General features: G+C 40.6%; 1 protein-coding gene across 2 annotated transcripts in view; it reads left to right on the top strand.

Annotated features, from left to right (window-relative positions):
* Positions 1–14,878, top strand: part of MYO1F (myosin IF) — a 57,099-nt gene that overhangs the window by 12,895 nt on the left and 29,326 nt on the right. The window contains exons 2-4 of one of the 2 annotated variants that reach the window (XM_063455864.1): positions 1,359–1,448; positions 5,610–5,704; positions 8,144–8,231. In XM_063455864.1, coding sequence (XP_063311934.1) covers positions 1,359–1,448; positions 5,610–5,704; positions 8,144–8,231 — 273 coding nt within the window. The remainder of the gene's footprint in view (positions 1–1,358; positions 1,449–5,609; positions 5,705–8,143; positions 8,232–14,878) is intronic. The other variant, XM_063455865.1, reaches the window with a different exon arrangement.

Below are 14,878 nucleotides of genomic sequence, written 5' to 3'. Positions count from 1 at the left end.
CGCTTGGCGGCAGGATCGGTTGTCCCTGACAGGAAAGGTCATTGTGTGGTGTTTTGTTTCTTCGGTACAGCAGCTGTCAGCAGCTTGGTTGGATCGCCTGTCCTGCTTGCCGCTGGTTTGGATTGCTGCGGAGACAGGTGAGGGTTCTTCCGTTTGTTTGTGTTGCAGGGTACGAAGGCCGCAAGCCCATCAGGCTTGTGCCCGGGAGCCGCACTGGTTGCTGTGAGCATGGGGAGAGAGCAGGTCTTCCCTCTGCCTCCTGCGCACATGGCGCCCGCCATTTTAGGTGCACCGTTCTGGCCGCAGATCAAGGCGGTGTTGTTGCTGGGCCTTAGTTGCGTCGCCATGTTCGGGGCCACAGGGTGAGGACCGGGATCACCCCCGCCGGTCCATAGGGGAAGGGAACATGGCCAGGTCCACGTGGGTTTGGGTCTCTGGGTGGGCTCCGTTAGGCAGTATAGCGGGGCAGCGGCCATCCGCCCCACTCACCGCCAGAGAAGGCCCCACCTGGGACATAGAAGATTTCTTCTCCAGGGGACTGAAGCTCAAGGAGCCAGCCTCTCCCTGGATCCAGTGTTCCTTTATTCGCTGAGGACCCTCGCTGTTGATCTGTTTTTAAGTTGAAAATCATGATTTTAAAGCTTATACGCTGATACATTGCAGGAGCTGATCCTGCTTGCGACCATCCAGCTTGGCGGTCCGGCCCCGTCCCCCAAGAGTATGTCAACTTTTAAGCAGATTTGGAGATTGTTTAAGTCCGAACTGCAATTCATCTGGTGGCAATCAGTCGAATTCCGGAGCTTCGAACAAAACTGTAGCCATGTCAAGCCCTTCTCTGAGAAGTTTGTTATCATGGTGTTATTTCCCGTGATATTAAAACGACTTAACTTACCACATTGTCGACTACAACATACAGATTAGTGGTCAGTTTCACTTCGCCTGTTATGGGAATATCAGATATATTCACACAAACATATATATATATATATATATATATATATATATATATATATATATATATATATATATATATATATATATATACACTAAAACCTGATCAAAGTTTATGTTCTAAACGGAAACTGTGACCCAATGAATGAAAACACCTTTTCCTATTTTGCAAAACCATGTCTTTGGAGTGCCGTTTTTCTGTTTGAAGTCTACTGAACATTGCACTGAGCTATAAGTTAATTGAAGTCCTCAAGATTTAGGTGTTGTTTTATATAATTAATGCAATGTTTTGTATTATTGTATAACCGCGCATGTTTTCTAATTGAATTTATGTCTTTCTGTCGGCATATTGTTATGTTCAACTTAAAATAATCCATTCACATATTTTTCCTTGATAACGCCTCCAGACATATATAGGTTCTGTCTTAATCTCTGTTAATCCGTTCAAACAGATGCCCTATTTCACAGACAGAGAAATTGAACTTTACCAAGGGGCTGTAAGTTATTATATTTACCTGTTCTACTAATATTTATTTGCTATGCAATAAAGAATTTATATATATATATATATATATATATATATATATATATATATTTGTATGTTATGGCATGTATAAATGTGACTACTTTCTTAACCAAAGTCTTGCTTTTTATGCTTAAACATTTCTTGCTACATACTGTAGTCTATAAGTACCTTATGTCAGTATGGTATACCCTGCTTAATAAACATTATGAGCACTATATAGACGTGCTAACTTTAATTAAGTGGGACATTACCTTTTGATGTAGGATATTTAATGGCTATTTTACCATGATTGATTTATTTCATCATTGGTCTTTAGGAGGATTATATTAACCTAACTGTGCATAAATTCATCAGGATTTGGGCCAATCAGGAGATCAGTCGAATTCCCGAGCTCTGAACCAAAATGTAGCCAAATCACGAACCATCCGAAACGTGCAATTACCAAGAATTTTCGTTTTGAGTTGTGATTCGGGATTCTGTCCGTGGCGCAAAAAAAAAAAAAAAGATGATTGATGGGGAAAAAAGATGAATAATAGCTACTTTAAAGTCACTAATGTAAATAGAAAAGATCTACAGACCAGAAAAAAATCATAGAGTAGTATAGCCAGTATACATAGAATCACCAATTATTAAGTTGCACTCACAGACATAATTTAATAGTAGGCGTATCCAGGGGCGTATTAGCCGCGAGGCAAACAAGGCATTTGCCTTGGGCGGCATTTTCCAGGGGGCGGCAAAAAAAGCCGCCCCCAAATGCCCAAGGCAAATGTCTTGTTAGCCTTGTGGCTAACAGACATGCCGGCGGGCTGCTGGGCTGGGTGGGCGGCATTGGCAGGCGGCTGGCGAGGGAGCACTTCCTCTGAGCTGTCTGCTCAGCTCCCTTGATCTGAAGTGGTCGTGGTGGTAGGAATATGTATGTGTCATCTTTCTTCTTGAAACACTGCAGACATTGAGTTATTGCCACTTGTGTGCTAGGGTCTTGTTCTGGGCTGCCTAATGTCAGTTCTGTGCATAAACAACATGTGGCATCAGCAACAGGGACATCATATTCCGGCTCCCAGCCTCACTCTGAGGCGCGCGAGGGAGGTGAGCAGACAGCTCAGAGGAAGTGCTCCCTCGCCAGCCGCCCGCCAATGCCGCCCACCCAGCAGCCACTGGACCACCAGGGAGGAAGAGACCCCCCCCCCCCAGCATTCCCAAAGGTAAGGAGGCTGTGTTTAAATAAATTTTAAAAAATGTGTTAATGTGGGTGTGTGTGTCTGTTAGTGTGTGTGTGTTAGTGTGTGTGTGTGTGTGTGTGTGTTAGTGTGTGTGTGTGTTAGTGTGTGTCTGTTAGTGTGTGTTAGTGTGTGTCTGTTAGTGTGTGTGTGTGTGTCTGTTAGTGTGTGTGTGTTAGTGTGTGTGTCTGTTAGTGTGTGTCTGTTAGTGAGTGTGTTTGTCTGTTACTAAGTGTGAGTGTGTCTGTTAGTGTGTGTGTGTCTGTTAGTGTGTGTCTGTTTGTGTGTGTGTCTGTTAGTGTGTGTGTCTGTTAGTGTGTTTGCCTGTGAGTGTGTGTGTCTGACTGTGTGTGTCTGTTAGTGAGTGTGTCTGACTGTGAGTGTGTGTGTATGTTAGTGAGTGTGTGTGTCTGCTAGTTTGTGTCTGCTAGTGAGTGAGTGTGTGTCTGTTAGTGTGTGTCTGTTAGTGAGTGTGTTTGTCTGTTACTGAGTGTGAGTGTGTCTGTTAGTGTGTGTGTGTTTCTGTTAGCGAGTGTGTGTTTCTGTTAGCTAGTGTATGCGTATCTGTCAGTGAATGTGTGTGTGTGTATTTAGAATGCGGGGCGGGGGAAAGGTTGGGTGGGGGTGGCGCGGGGGGGAGGGGGGCGCCTGAGTTTTGTCCTGCCTAGGGCAGCACAAAACCAGGATACACCACTGGGCGTATCTCAATAGTGGAGAGATGATATGGGATCCTCAACATGGATGTATGGACATGTAGGAGAGAAATAAACCACAAATAAGTGTAGATGGTAGATTAATATACCCTGCACTACAATAAATTACACTTACGAAATTTGTAGTGATATAAAAGCATATCATCAGATATTATCCACGGCCATCCTCCTCCAATCGATGTAAAATAAGAGGGATACCGTCACTAAATTAAAAAAAAAAAGTCTAAATAAAAACAAATTTAATACAATAAAAGTCTCTCTACGATAGTCCAACCCTACGCGTTTCGTCCGTAACAGATCGGACTTCCTCAGGGGTAATTGTTACCAGGATCTCCCGTGCAGCGTCGTCCTTCTCTTTTCAGCGTGGTTTTAAATAACCCGGTAAGGCTCCCGCCATAATCCGCCTTCGATCGACGCCACGCTGTTCCAGCTGCATTGATGGCATTCCAAGCCTCGTTTTCATATATCGTTCTATCTTTTATGCATGTGTACAATCGGCACTTTGAACAAATGCACGGTCGATCCGAAAATCCATGTAAAGTCCTCCCCTCCTCCATAAACAGTCCCAAGAGGCTCATAGAACATACATCAAAAAGATAAATAGCACATATAGAAAAGAAAAGAAATATTGAAAAACAATACTCCATAAAATTAGCTTATAATCAACACTTATAAATACATAATATACATAATATAAGTAGTATTAGAGGAGTTAGTGTGTGTCAAAACAAAAAATATCCTCGTGGTATATATATCCACAACCTTAAAAGAGACACCAAAAAACCTATCTGTGTCATCCAAGTGAACCCCACAATAAAAGTCTCCAGCCCATAAATAACACTCTAAAAAGAATCATACTTGATAATATAAATAAAGCCTACAAACTCTAAAAAGTTTTTAGGGTCCATTCAGGGTATATTATTAATTTTAGAGTTTGTAGGCTTTATTTATATTATCAAATATAAATATTATTCTTTTTAGTGTTATTTATGGGCTGGAGACTTTTATTGTGGGGTTCACTTGGAGGACACAGTTGTTGAGGATCCCATATCATCTCTCTACTATTGAGATACGCCTACTATTAAACTATGTCTGTGAGTTCAACTTAATAATTGGTGATTCTATGTATACTGGCTATACTACTCTATGATTTTTTTCTGTTCTGTAGATCTTTTCTATTTAAATTGTATTGCGAGGACTGGGCGGAGTCCTATTTTTTCTACAGTCTAGAATCCATTAGGTATTTTTTATACCTGTTTGTGTGCTTGGTCTGTTTCTAACTGGTGATTAGTGTGTTTTGTATATCTTTAAAGTCACTAAATGTTGATTTACAAAGATCAAGTAAGAAGGTTTCCAAATAATTTTTTCGGTATACAGAGATAAATTATCAAACTGAACCCGAGGTTAAAATAAATCTCTGTGATGTGTTTGCATGAGCACACTCAGTTCAGACTGAGACATTTAGTGCACTTTTTTCTATTTCTCTACTCTAATTATGAGGCCCTTTAACAAACTTTATTGTCAGGAGCACAAACATCTATACCTGGCACTAAAGTGTAAAACCCAGCATTTAGATCCCGCCTGGCCCCCCTCTCTTTACAATGAAAAGGTAGGTTTCAACCACGCCACCCCAGTATCATAGCAGCTGGCCCAGCCTCCCTGACTGAAATAATCAATTTTGATTATCTCAGCCAATCCAATGCTTTTCCATAGGAAAGCATTGGGAGGCTATTGCTCATGCACAGCAAAGCGCAGCGATGCGCCCATCAGTATCTCCTCATAGAGATGCATTAAATCAATGCATCTCTGTAGGACACATTAAGCCCCTCCATGCAGAGCTATAGTTTACAGCTTTACATTGTCTTTGCAGAAGTGTAAGCACCCAATATCTTGATATGCAGATTATCTTAAACATGCACTTACCCACAATGCATTTATTTTCCAAATGTTGGCTCATCGAACCATCACCTTCACACAATGGCACACATTGCAATTTTTGTGTGCACCCTAGTAAGCATGCAGAAAGCTATATAGTTCTCAGGGGACATTTTGTTGTGAATTTTGCTGGGATTGTAGAGGTTAGCTATGATAAGAGAGGTTTGGTGTTAGTGTTATGAGTAAGTACGCTGTAAAATGTGTTTCTGGACATTGTAAGAGGACTTGGATTATAGTTTGTTTTACAGGTCTGTCTCCTTTGCTCAGGCGCAGTACGAGAACCCCCCACATATCTATGCCCTAACGGACAACATGTATCGTAACATGCTCATTGATGGGGAGAATCAATGTGTCATAATCAGGTATGTGTCTGTTGATAACTGTGTGGATATATTGATGTGTGCAGGTTTTAAATGCTGATCAAACTTCTTGGCCATCATTGGATAGAGTAAAAAAAAAAACATATTTCAGCTCATATTTCATTTCAGCTACTTAAGCTTAACTTGAGCATTGAATTCCTCTTCATTCTTATTTTAGTAAATAGCCCTGTAAGAATATTCAAAACATTTTCTCCCCAATCGGACTGAAATACTACCATATTGATAGTTTTTAAACATTTTTACCATTCTTGGAAGAAAGGGACCCAATTAGGAACGGAGAATATGACCTTGAGATTTATAGTTGGTGTGTTAAGGAGGAGTATATTTAAAAAAAAGAAGAAAAACTACCACAATAAGAGGACATAGTCTTAAATTAGAGGGGCAAAGGTTTAAAAATAATATCAGGAAATATTACTTTACTGAGAGGGTAGTGGATGCATTGAATAGCCTTTCAGCTGAAGTGGTAGAGGTTAACACAGTGAAGGAGTTTTAGCATGTGTGGGATAGGCATAAGACTATCCTAGCTATAAGATAATGCTAGGGACTAATGAAAGTATTTAGAAGATTGGGCAGACTAGATTATTATTATTATTATTGCCATTTATGTAGCGCCAACAGATTCCGTAGCGCTTTACAATATTATAAATAGGACAATTACAAGAAAACTTACAGGAACTATCGGTTGAAGAGGACCCTGCTCAAATGAACTTACAGTCTATAGGGATGGACCGTATGGTTCCTATCTGCCGTCACAATCTATGTTTCTATGTTAACCAACAGAGCTCTCTCAAAATAATGTAATCCGCTTTCATATCTACTCACTAGGATAGTTGTCTACAGGATGATCCAGATTGACCACATACAACATTGGACAATGTAAACCCATTCACTTTAGATTGCACAAGAGTGTGTGTTCATACAGACTGCAATACACAAGGGAACATATTGATACAAAACATATGGAGGCAATGCCATTTCAGCATCTTATCCTACAGAACAACATATCTCAGATTCTAATATAGAAAAATAGAAAAGGAACTCAATCAACGTCTGGGGAAAATGACAAAACTTGATGGTCAAGTTTTGTCAAACATAGTAAATATACTAAGACAAAGTACTTTATTTAAGTATAACTTTTGACTTCAATTAAATTTCTGTGAAATTCCAACACAGTCAATGTAAGTATCTCATATAGATTTTATACTCATTTTGTAGGGGGCGGCCACTTTAATAAAAAAGGTACAGTTACATTTTAATTTGTTTAATAGAAAATATATACACAATTAAAAGACGAGTAGTGTCACGTATTCATCCGCTTATAGAAATGTGGTTAATGACATTTACTGTCCACACAGGAAAAGTTGTGCCAAGCAGCAACCTAATCCACAGAGGGGTTAATGCTGAGCAGCAATTATGCAAATTAAACCTGGTAACTGACTTTGGGGTCAAAGGCCGGTTACAGCTTATAAGATCTAGAGGAGGGGTATTTAGGCCCAGTTCTCATCCTGCTCAGTGCCCTGTCGTGGTTTCCCTTGTGGTTGTCCGAGAGTGCGTTCCTGTTATTAGTTTTCTACCTGGTTTTTGACTTTGACTTTGGCTTTGTTTATTGACTTATATTCTGGTATCCTGACTCTTGGCTTTCCTTATCGCTGCGTCCCTTTCTGTGTTCCCTGACCTCGTCTAGTATTTTTGACTATTCTATGTACGTTAAATCCGGCCATTCTAAGGACCGGTAATACGTTACTTATTTGTCATCCGTGCTATACAGTTCTACGTGCTGGATCAAACAGTAATCCTGACAAGTAGCACCTTAAGAAATCCTTGGATTTTGGTGAGTATGCAATGTGACAAAAAGAGAAGGGAACATTTATATAGTGTTTTATGCCAAATTAGAGTATGACATAAATAAAATAAGAAATATATAGTCCCTGCCTAAGGATGTTTGGTGTCTCTCTGGGTCCAGTGGTAGGTGGTCCGGAGGGTATGCAAAATAAACAGAAAAAAACACTAACATAGTGTAGTATATTGAGTGAGGGAGGTAGATGAAATAGATGAGTGGAAAAGCACTTACATTATGTGGAGCCTCCTACTGGCTCCTGAAAACCAGTGTAAAGTGGTACAATCCCCACTTTTGGATCTGTTGGATAGATGAGGTTCTCATGATGATATATGTGGATAAAAAAACGAATTAGGTATCAGGTGGTATTCCTCACCAAGGAAATAGGTATCCAAACTCCAAGAGGAAATCAGGATGGCCCTGAAGTATTGTAAAATCCACTAATTGTATTAATAAATCTTATACAAAATAAAAAAATGCAAACTAAAGTTTAAAACTACTTAATGGATGTCAAATTATGAGACATATAAATGTAAATATTGTAAAGTAATTAATGGTTGTTTTCTTTCATTTTTATATTCCAGTGGTGAAAGTGGAGCAGGGAAAACTGTAGCAGCAAAATATATTATGGGATATATTTCCAAAGTGTCTGGAGGTGGCAGCAAAGTGCAGGTATCAAGAATTCTAATTTTTTTATAAAAAAAAAATATATATTTTCTCCAGACTGAAGATGTACTTCCTATTTTTTGATGTTTTGTTTTGTCGTTTAATGATATCTACAGGGTAACAAAACAAAGGCCGAAACTATTTAAGTGCGCGGTGACATGGAAACATGTCAACAAACACAACACAAAATAGCAGTAGAAATAAGGGGGCTTCCTGTCCTTGAGAGAGAGGTTAAGCAACAATTCATTTCAGAGTTTGAATTAGGCTTGAATTGAGATGCATGGTACAACAGACATATGGCTGCACTGTCTGTTAACAATAACATTTCATCATTCATGAGGTCAGACCCATTGTGTTTTTTTGGGGTTTTTTTTGGTTTGATTGGTATGAATTTGGAAATCACCAAGGCAAGCTTTCGTGCTATAAAGCATAGTTTCTGCAATAGTATTTACCTCCCTAAATAAATAGAAACATGATTGAAAATCCCAAAGAGCCATGTCTTCTCATCCTGCAGGTTCAAAATTGTGATAGAAAGCGGTTATGCGTATATTTTTAATTCGGAAATTAATACACAAAAATAAGTCCTGCACTTAAAATAATCCCTTTTAAGGAGAGATCTACTAACACTCTGCATTAAAAGGCCAGGAAAAGTTTGAATATTGTGCAAAAGTTAATTTATTTCAGTAATGCAGTAAAAGGGGAAACTAATATGTGAGATAGACGCATTACATGCAAAGCGGCCTTCAGCTCTTCTGCATTGTTCGTTCTTATGTCTCTCATCTTTCTCTTGGCAATGCCCCAACGATTCTCTATGGGGTTCAGGTCAGGCGAGTTTGCTGGCCAATCAAGCACAGTAATCCCACGGTCATTGAACCAGGCTTTGGTGCTTTTGGCAGTGTGGGCAGGTGCCAAGTCCTGCTGGAAAATGAAGTCAGCATCCCCATAAAGCTCGTCTGCGGAAGGAAGCATGAAGTGCTCCAAAATCTCCTGGTAGACGGCTGCGTTGACCCTGGACTTAATGACGCACAGTGGACCAACACCAGCAGATTGCATGGCTCCCCAAATCAACATAGACTGTGGAAACTTCACACTGGACTTCAAGCATCTTGCAGTGTGTGCCTCTCCATTCTTCCTCCATACTCCTTGGTTTCCAAATTAGATGCAAAAGTTTCTCTCATCAGAAAAGAGGACTTTGGACCACTGAGCAACAGACCAGGTCTGTTTTTCTTAAGCCCAGGTAAGACGCTTCTGACGTTGTTTGTTGTTCAGGAGCGGCTTGACAAGAGGAATACGACATCTGAAGCCCATGTCCAGGATCCGTCTGTGTGTGGTGGCTCTTGATGCACTGACTCCAGCCTCAGTCCACTACTTGTGAAAGTCCCCAACACTTTTGAATGGCCTTTTCCTGACTATCCTCTCCAGGCTGCGGTCATCATTGCTGCTTGTGCACCTTTTTCTTCCACACTTTTCCCTTCCACATAATGTTCTGTTAATGTGCTTTGATACAACACTTTGGGAACATACAACTTCCTTCGCAATTACCTTTTGATACTTTCCTTCCTTATGGAGGGTGTCAATGATTTTGTGGTTTTCTGCACAACTGTCAGGTCAGCAGTCTTCCCCGTGATTGTGATTCCTACTGAACCAGACTGAGAGGCCATTTAAAGGCTCAGAAACCCTTTGCAGGTGTTATGGCTTACTTAGCTGATTAGAGTGGGACACGGTGAGCCTAGAATATTGCACCTTTTCACAATATTCTAATTTACTGAGATTGTGGATTTGGGATTTTCATGAGCTGTAAGTAGAGATGTCGCGAACATAAAATTTTCCGTTTGCCAACGGCGAATGCGAATTTCCGCAAATGTTTGCAAACGGGCGAACCGGGCGAACCGCCATAGACTTCAATAGGCAGGCGAATTTTAAAACCCACGGGGACTCTTTCTGGCCACAATAGTGATGGAAAAGTTGTTTCAAGGGGACTAACACCTGGACTGTGGCATGCCGGAGGGGGATCCATGGCAAAACTCCCATGGAAAATTACATAGTTGATGCAGAGTCTGGTTTTAATCCATAAAGGGCATAAACCTAACATTCCTAAATTGTTTGTAATTACATGCTTTAAAACATCAGGTATGATGTTGTATCAATCAGGTAGTGTAAGGGTTACGCCCGCTTCACAGTGACAGACCAAACTCCCCGTTTAACGCACCGCAAACAAGCGCAAAAAGTCCATTTGCACAACCGCAAACTCCCCATTTGCACAAGGTTGGATACCAAGCTAGCCATGTCCCGTTCCTTGTCCTCACTGATGTCATTGAAGGTCTCTTCCTCCACCCAGCCACGTACAACACCAAGGGTCCCCGAAAGGTGACAACAAGCCCCCTGGGACACTTGCTGTGTTTGGTCTTCCACCTCCTCAAAGCCACCTTCCTCCTCTGACTCCTCTTCTTCAGACTCCTCTCTCTGCGTTGCCTCTCTCTGCGTTATTATAAGGTGTGTTAAGTAGTACTATTCCTATCAGTTTAATCCCTGTTACGTCCCCTATCAGGGGACGTGTATATGGCATTGATTTTAGGTACCCGGAGATGGAAAAATATGTTTGGTTGGTCCTCCTACTTCAAATTTGGGGCACTGCTCGTGTAATCTAATGTGCCACCAGATAGGAGTGGTGTGTTAAGTAGTACTATTCTTATCAGTTTAATCCCTCTTACGTCCCCTATCAGGGGACGTGTATATGGCATTGATTTTAGGAACCGAGAGATGGAAAAAGATGCTTGGTTGGTCCTCCTACTTCAAATTTGGGGCACTGAGTGTGTAATCTAATGTGCCACCAGATAGGAGTGGTGGCACTGGGCAAGTGGGCACAGTATACGCTGTGAGCCTGACACACACGCTGGCAGGCAGGCAACTGCAATTGAATTACACAGGAAAAAATAAATATATAACACACTTCTGTCTAAAAAAATAAATAAAAAAAATAATTACAAAAAAAAAGAATGCAGCTTCCAAATGAATCTAAAATGGATGCTGTCCAGGAGGTGGGAGGGTCTGGGAGGGAGGGTCTGCTGCTGATTGGATGGAATGTGTCTGCTGACTGTGAGGTACAGGGTCAAAGTTTACTCAATGATGACGAATAGGGGGCGGACCGAACATCGCATATGTTCGCCGTCCGTGGTGAACGCGAACAAGCTATGTTCGCCAGGAACTATTCGCCAGCGAGCTATTCGGGACATCTCTAGCTGTAAGCCATAATCATCGCACTTATGACAAATCACGGCTTGAACTATCTTGCTTTGCATGTGATGCGTCTATCTCATATTATTAGTTTCCCCTTTTACGTTGTATTACTGAAATAAATTAACTTTTGCATGATATTCTAATTTTTCGAGTATCACCTGTATATTGCAGATTTAGGTGTTTAGCACTTCCTCTCCTCACTTACTTAGGCATGGGAGTTCGTTATGATTTTTGATTTACATTTTTTCTTCTATGCCTATTTAGTAAGTCTCACAAGGAGAGAGGCTTTCTTTATTTTATTTTACTTTATCCGTCTGTCTACTTTTGATTATTAGGGCTGCCAATCTTTTAGACAGTGACCTTTCTCCCTTTAGCATTTTTTCTGGTGCTTAGGTACTAAGTGGAGATTTACTAACACCCTATGCATTAAAGGGCCAGGACTAATACAGCCTATATGTATATTGCAGAATTAGATGTTTAGTAACTTTATCACATTAGGTTCCCACACATACATACACACAAGCTAGCATTTATATATACATACTAAAATAAATAATAATACATATGAACAAAGATACAGATAAACATGCACAAACACATATGAACATACAGTACGTACAGACTCATATTATAAAAGATTCACATTCTAATACACATATAGAAACACACATACAGCCACATTTTACACAGACTTGTTCATATACAGTGAGGGGGGGGGAGTATTTGATCACCTGCTGATTTTGAACATTTGCCCCCTGACAAAGAAATAATCAGTCTATAATTTTAATGGTAGGTGTATTTTAACAGAATAACAACCACAACAAAAAATTGATTAGATTTGCATGTCAATGAGTGAAATAAGAATTTGACCCCTCGACTTAATACTTAGTAGTACTTAGTACTTAGTACTGGTTGGAAATCACAGAGGTCAGACATTTCTTGTAGCTGGCAACCAGGTTTGCACACATCTCAGAAGGGATTTTGTCCCACTCCTCTTTGCAGATCCTCTCCAAGTTATTAAGGTTTTCTAGGCTGATGTTTGGCAACTCAAACCTTCAGCTCCCTCCACAGATTTTCTATGGGATTAAGGTCTGGAGACTGGCTAGGCCACTCCAGGACCTTAATGTGCTTCTTTTTGAGCCACTCCTGGCTGTGTGTTTTGGGTCATTGTTATGCTGGAATTCCCATACGCGACCCAATTTCAATGCCCTGGCTGAGGGAAGGAGGTTCTCACCCAAGATTTTACGGTACATGGCCCTGTCCATTGTCCCTTTGATGCTGTGCAGTTGTCCTGTCCCCTTAGCAGAAAAACACCCCCAAAGCATAATGTTTCCACCTCCATGTTTGACAGTGGGGATGGTGTTCTTGGGGTCTTGGGCAGCATTCCTCCTCCTCCAAACACGGCAAGTTGAGTTGATGCCAAAGCGCTCGATTTAGGTCTCATCTGACCACAACACTTTCCCCCAGTTCTCCTTTGAATCATTCAGATGTTCATTGGCAAACTTCAGACGGGCCTGTACATGTGCTTTCTTGAGCAGGGGGACCTTGCGGGCTCTGCAGGAGATCCTCTCATGTAGTTCTGGGCTTATTCCTCCCCGTTCTCATGATCATTGAAACTCCACAAGGTGAGATCTTGCATGGAGCACCAGACCGAGGGAGAGTGAAAGTTATTTTGTGTTTCTTCCATTTGCAATTAATCGCAATAACTATTGTCACCTTCTCACCAAGCGGCTTGGCGATTGTCTTGTAGCCCATTCCAGCCTTGTGTAGGTCTACAATCTTGACATCTGACATCCTGACATCCTTGGACTGCTCTTTGGTCTTGACCATGGTGGAGAGTTTGGAATCTGATTGATTGCTTCTGTGGACAGATGTCTTTTATACAGGTAACAAGCTGAGATTAGGAGCACTCCCTTTAAGAGTGCTCCTAATCTAAGCTCGTTACCTGTAAAAAAAGAACACCAGGGAGCCAGGAATCTTACTGATTGATAGGGGATTAAATACATTTCACTCATTGACATGCAAATCAATTTATAACTTGTTTGACATGCATTTTTCTGGATTTTTGTTTTTGTTATTCTGTCTCTCACTGTTAATAAATCACCTACCATTAAATTATAGACTGGTCATTTCTTTGTCAGTGGACAAACGTTCAAAATCAGCAGGGGATCAAATACTGTAGACACATACACATACAAACACACACTCATACAGACAGACACTTACTAACATTCACACATATACCATACAAATATGAACACACACTCATACAGACAGAAACATACTAACACTCACACATACGAACACATACTCATACAGACACACATACTTATATGTTAACACACATACAAACAGTCATACATACAATTATTAACTAATAGACACACGTCTCAGTTGCCTTTATTGTGTGAACATTAGTTGTCACTTGTGTCTCTCTTGTAATCCCATTTCCCTGGGTGTCCACTAGTTGTCCCTCTTTGTACATTTTTGTCCCTATTTTTCTTCATCTTCCATACCACATATTTACTTGCAGATTGCACAGCCAGGGGATGCGTTTCCTGGATCCAATTTCTGGCTAGTGGTCAGTTCCTTCTAAATTCAGGCTGCATTGCTATAAATTTAGCAGCCATGGGCTGACAGTCCTATACAACCCAAATTATACACTTCCATGCATGCAAACAGATTAACTCAGGCAATGCACCACGAGTATCCTGAGCAGTTTGACTTGTATCTGTTGAATATTTAGCTATACTTGCATCCAGACTGCAGGGTGCCTCAAGGCACCAGGTCCAACTCTGGTGGCCCGCCAAAGGGTGGGCCTGACAACAATGAGCGAAAGCCTAAGTATGCACAGATGTACAGACTTAGGCAGGGAAGGAAAATATGTTTTGTTTGGTAGTTAGAAGATTGGACATATACAGATGAAAAATAATTAGGTCATCAGAAAATACTTGTTTATGGAAGAGCTGTTGAAGCGTGGAATGGGATTACTGTAAATGTTCAAATTAATTCGAACAGGAGAGCACAAAGATGGTAATAATAAAATAAAATAAAAATCAAGTTAAGCGGCTATACACAAAATAAAGTTCCTTAAAAGTCTTTATCTAAATACAATTTACTGTAAATGTTGCAGAGCATAATAATCTGGGAGCGTTTCAGAAAGGTTACAATAGAGGGGATGTTGTCATGTGCAGGAATGTCAATCAAAAACAAAGTTTGTGCTTTTAAAAAAAGGTACCCTGTTTGGGACAGTTAGCATTTATCGTATGTCAAAATGTTTCGATAGCTTGTTTACGGGTGTGTTTAAGAAAGGTTTGTTTTTACGAATGTTACATGGATAGAAATATTAAACACACTCAGGAGAAGCACAGCAATGCCATCTGCTGGCTTTGTTTCAATTGTCAGGGTGCTACATT

Source organism: Pelobates fuscus, chromosome 5 (genome assembly GCF_036172605.1).
Source record: "Pelobates fuscus isolate aPelFus1 chromosome 5, aPelFus1.pri, whole genome shotgun sequence".
Taxonomy (NCBI): domain Eukaryota; kingdom Metazoa; phylum Chordata; class Amphibia; order Anura; family Pelobatidae; genus Pelobates; species Pelobates fuscus.
The sequence above is the reverse complement of the archived record's forward strand: the minus strand, read 5'-3'. Positions and strand labels throughout refer to the sequence as shown.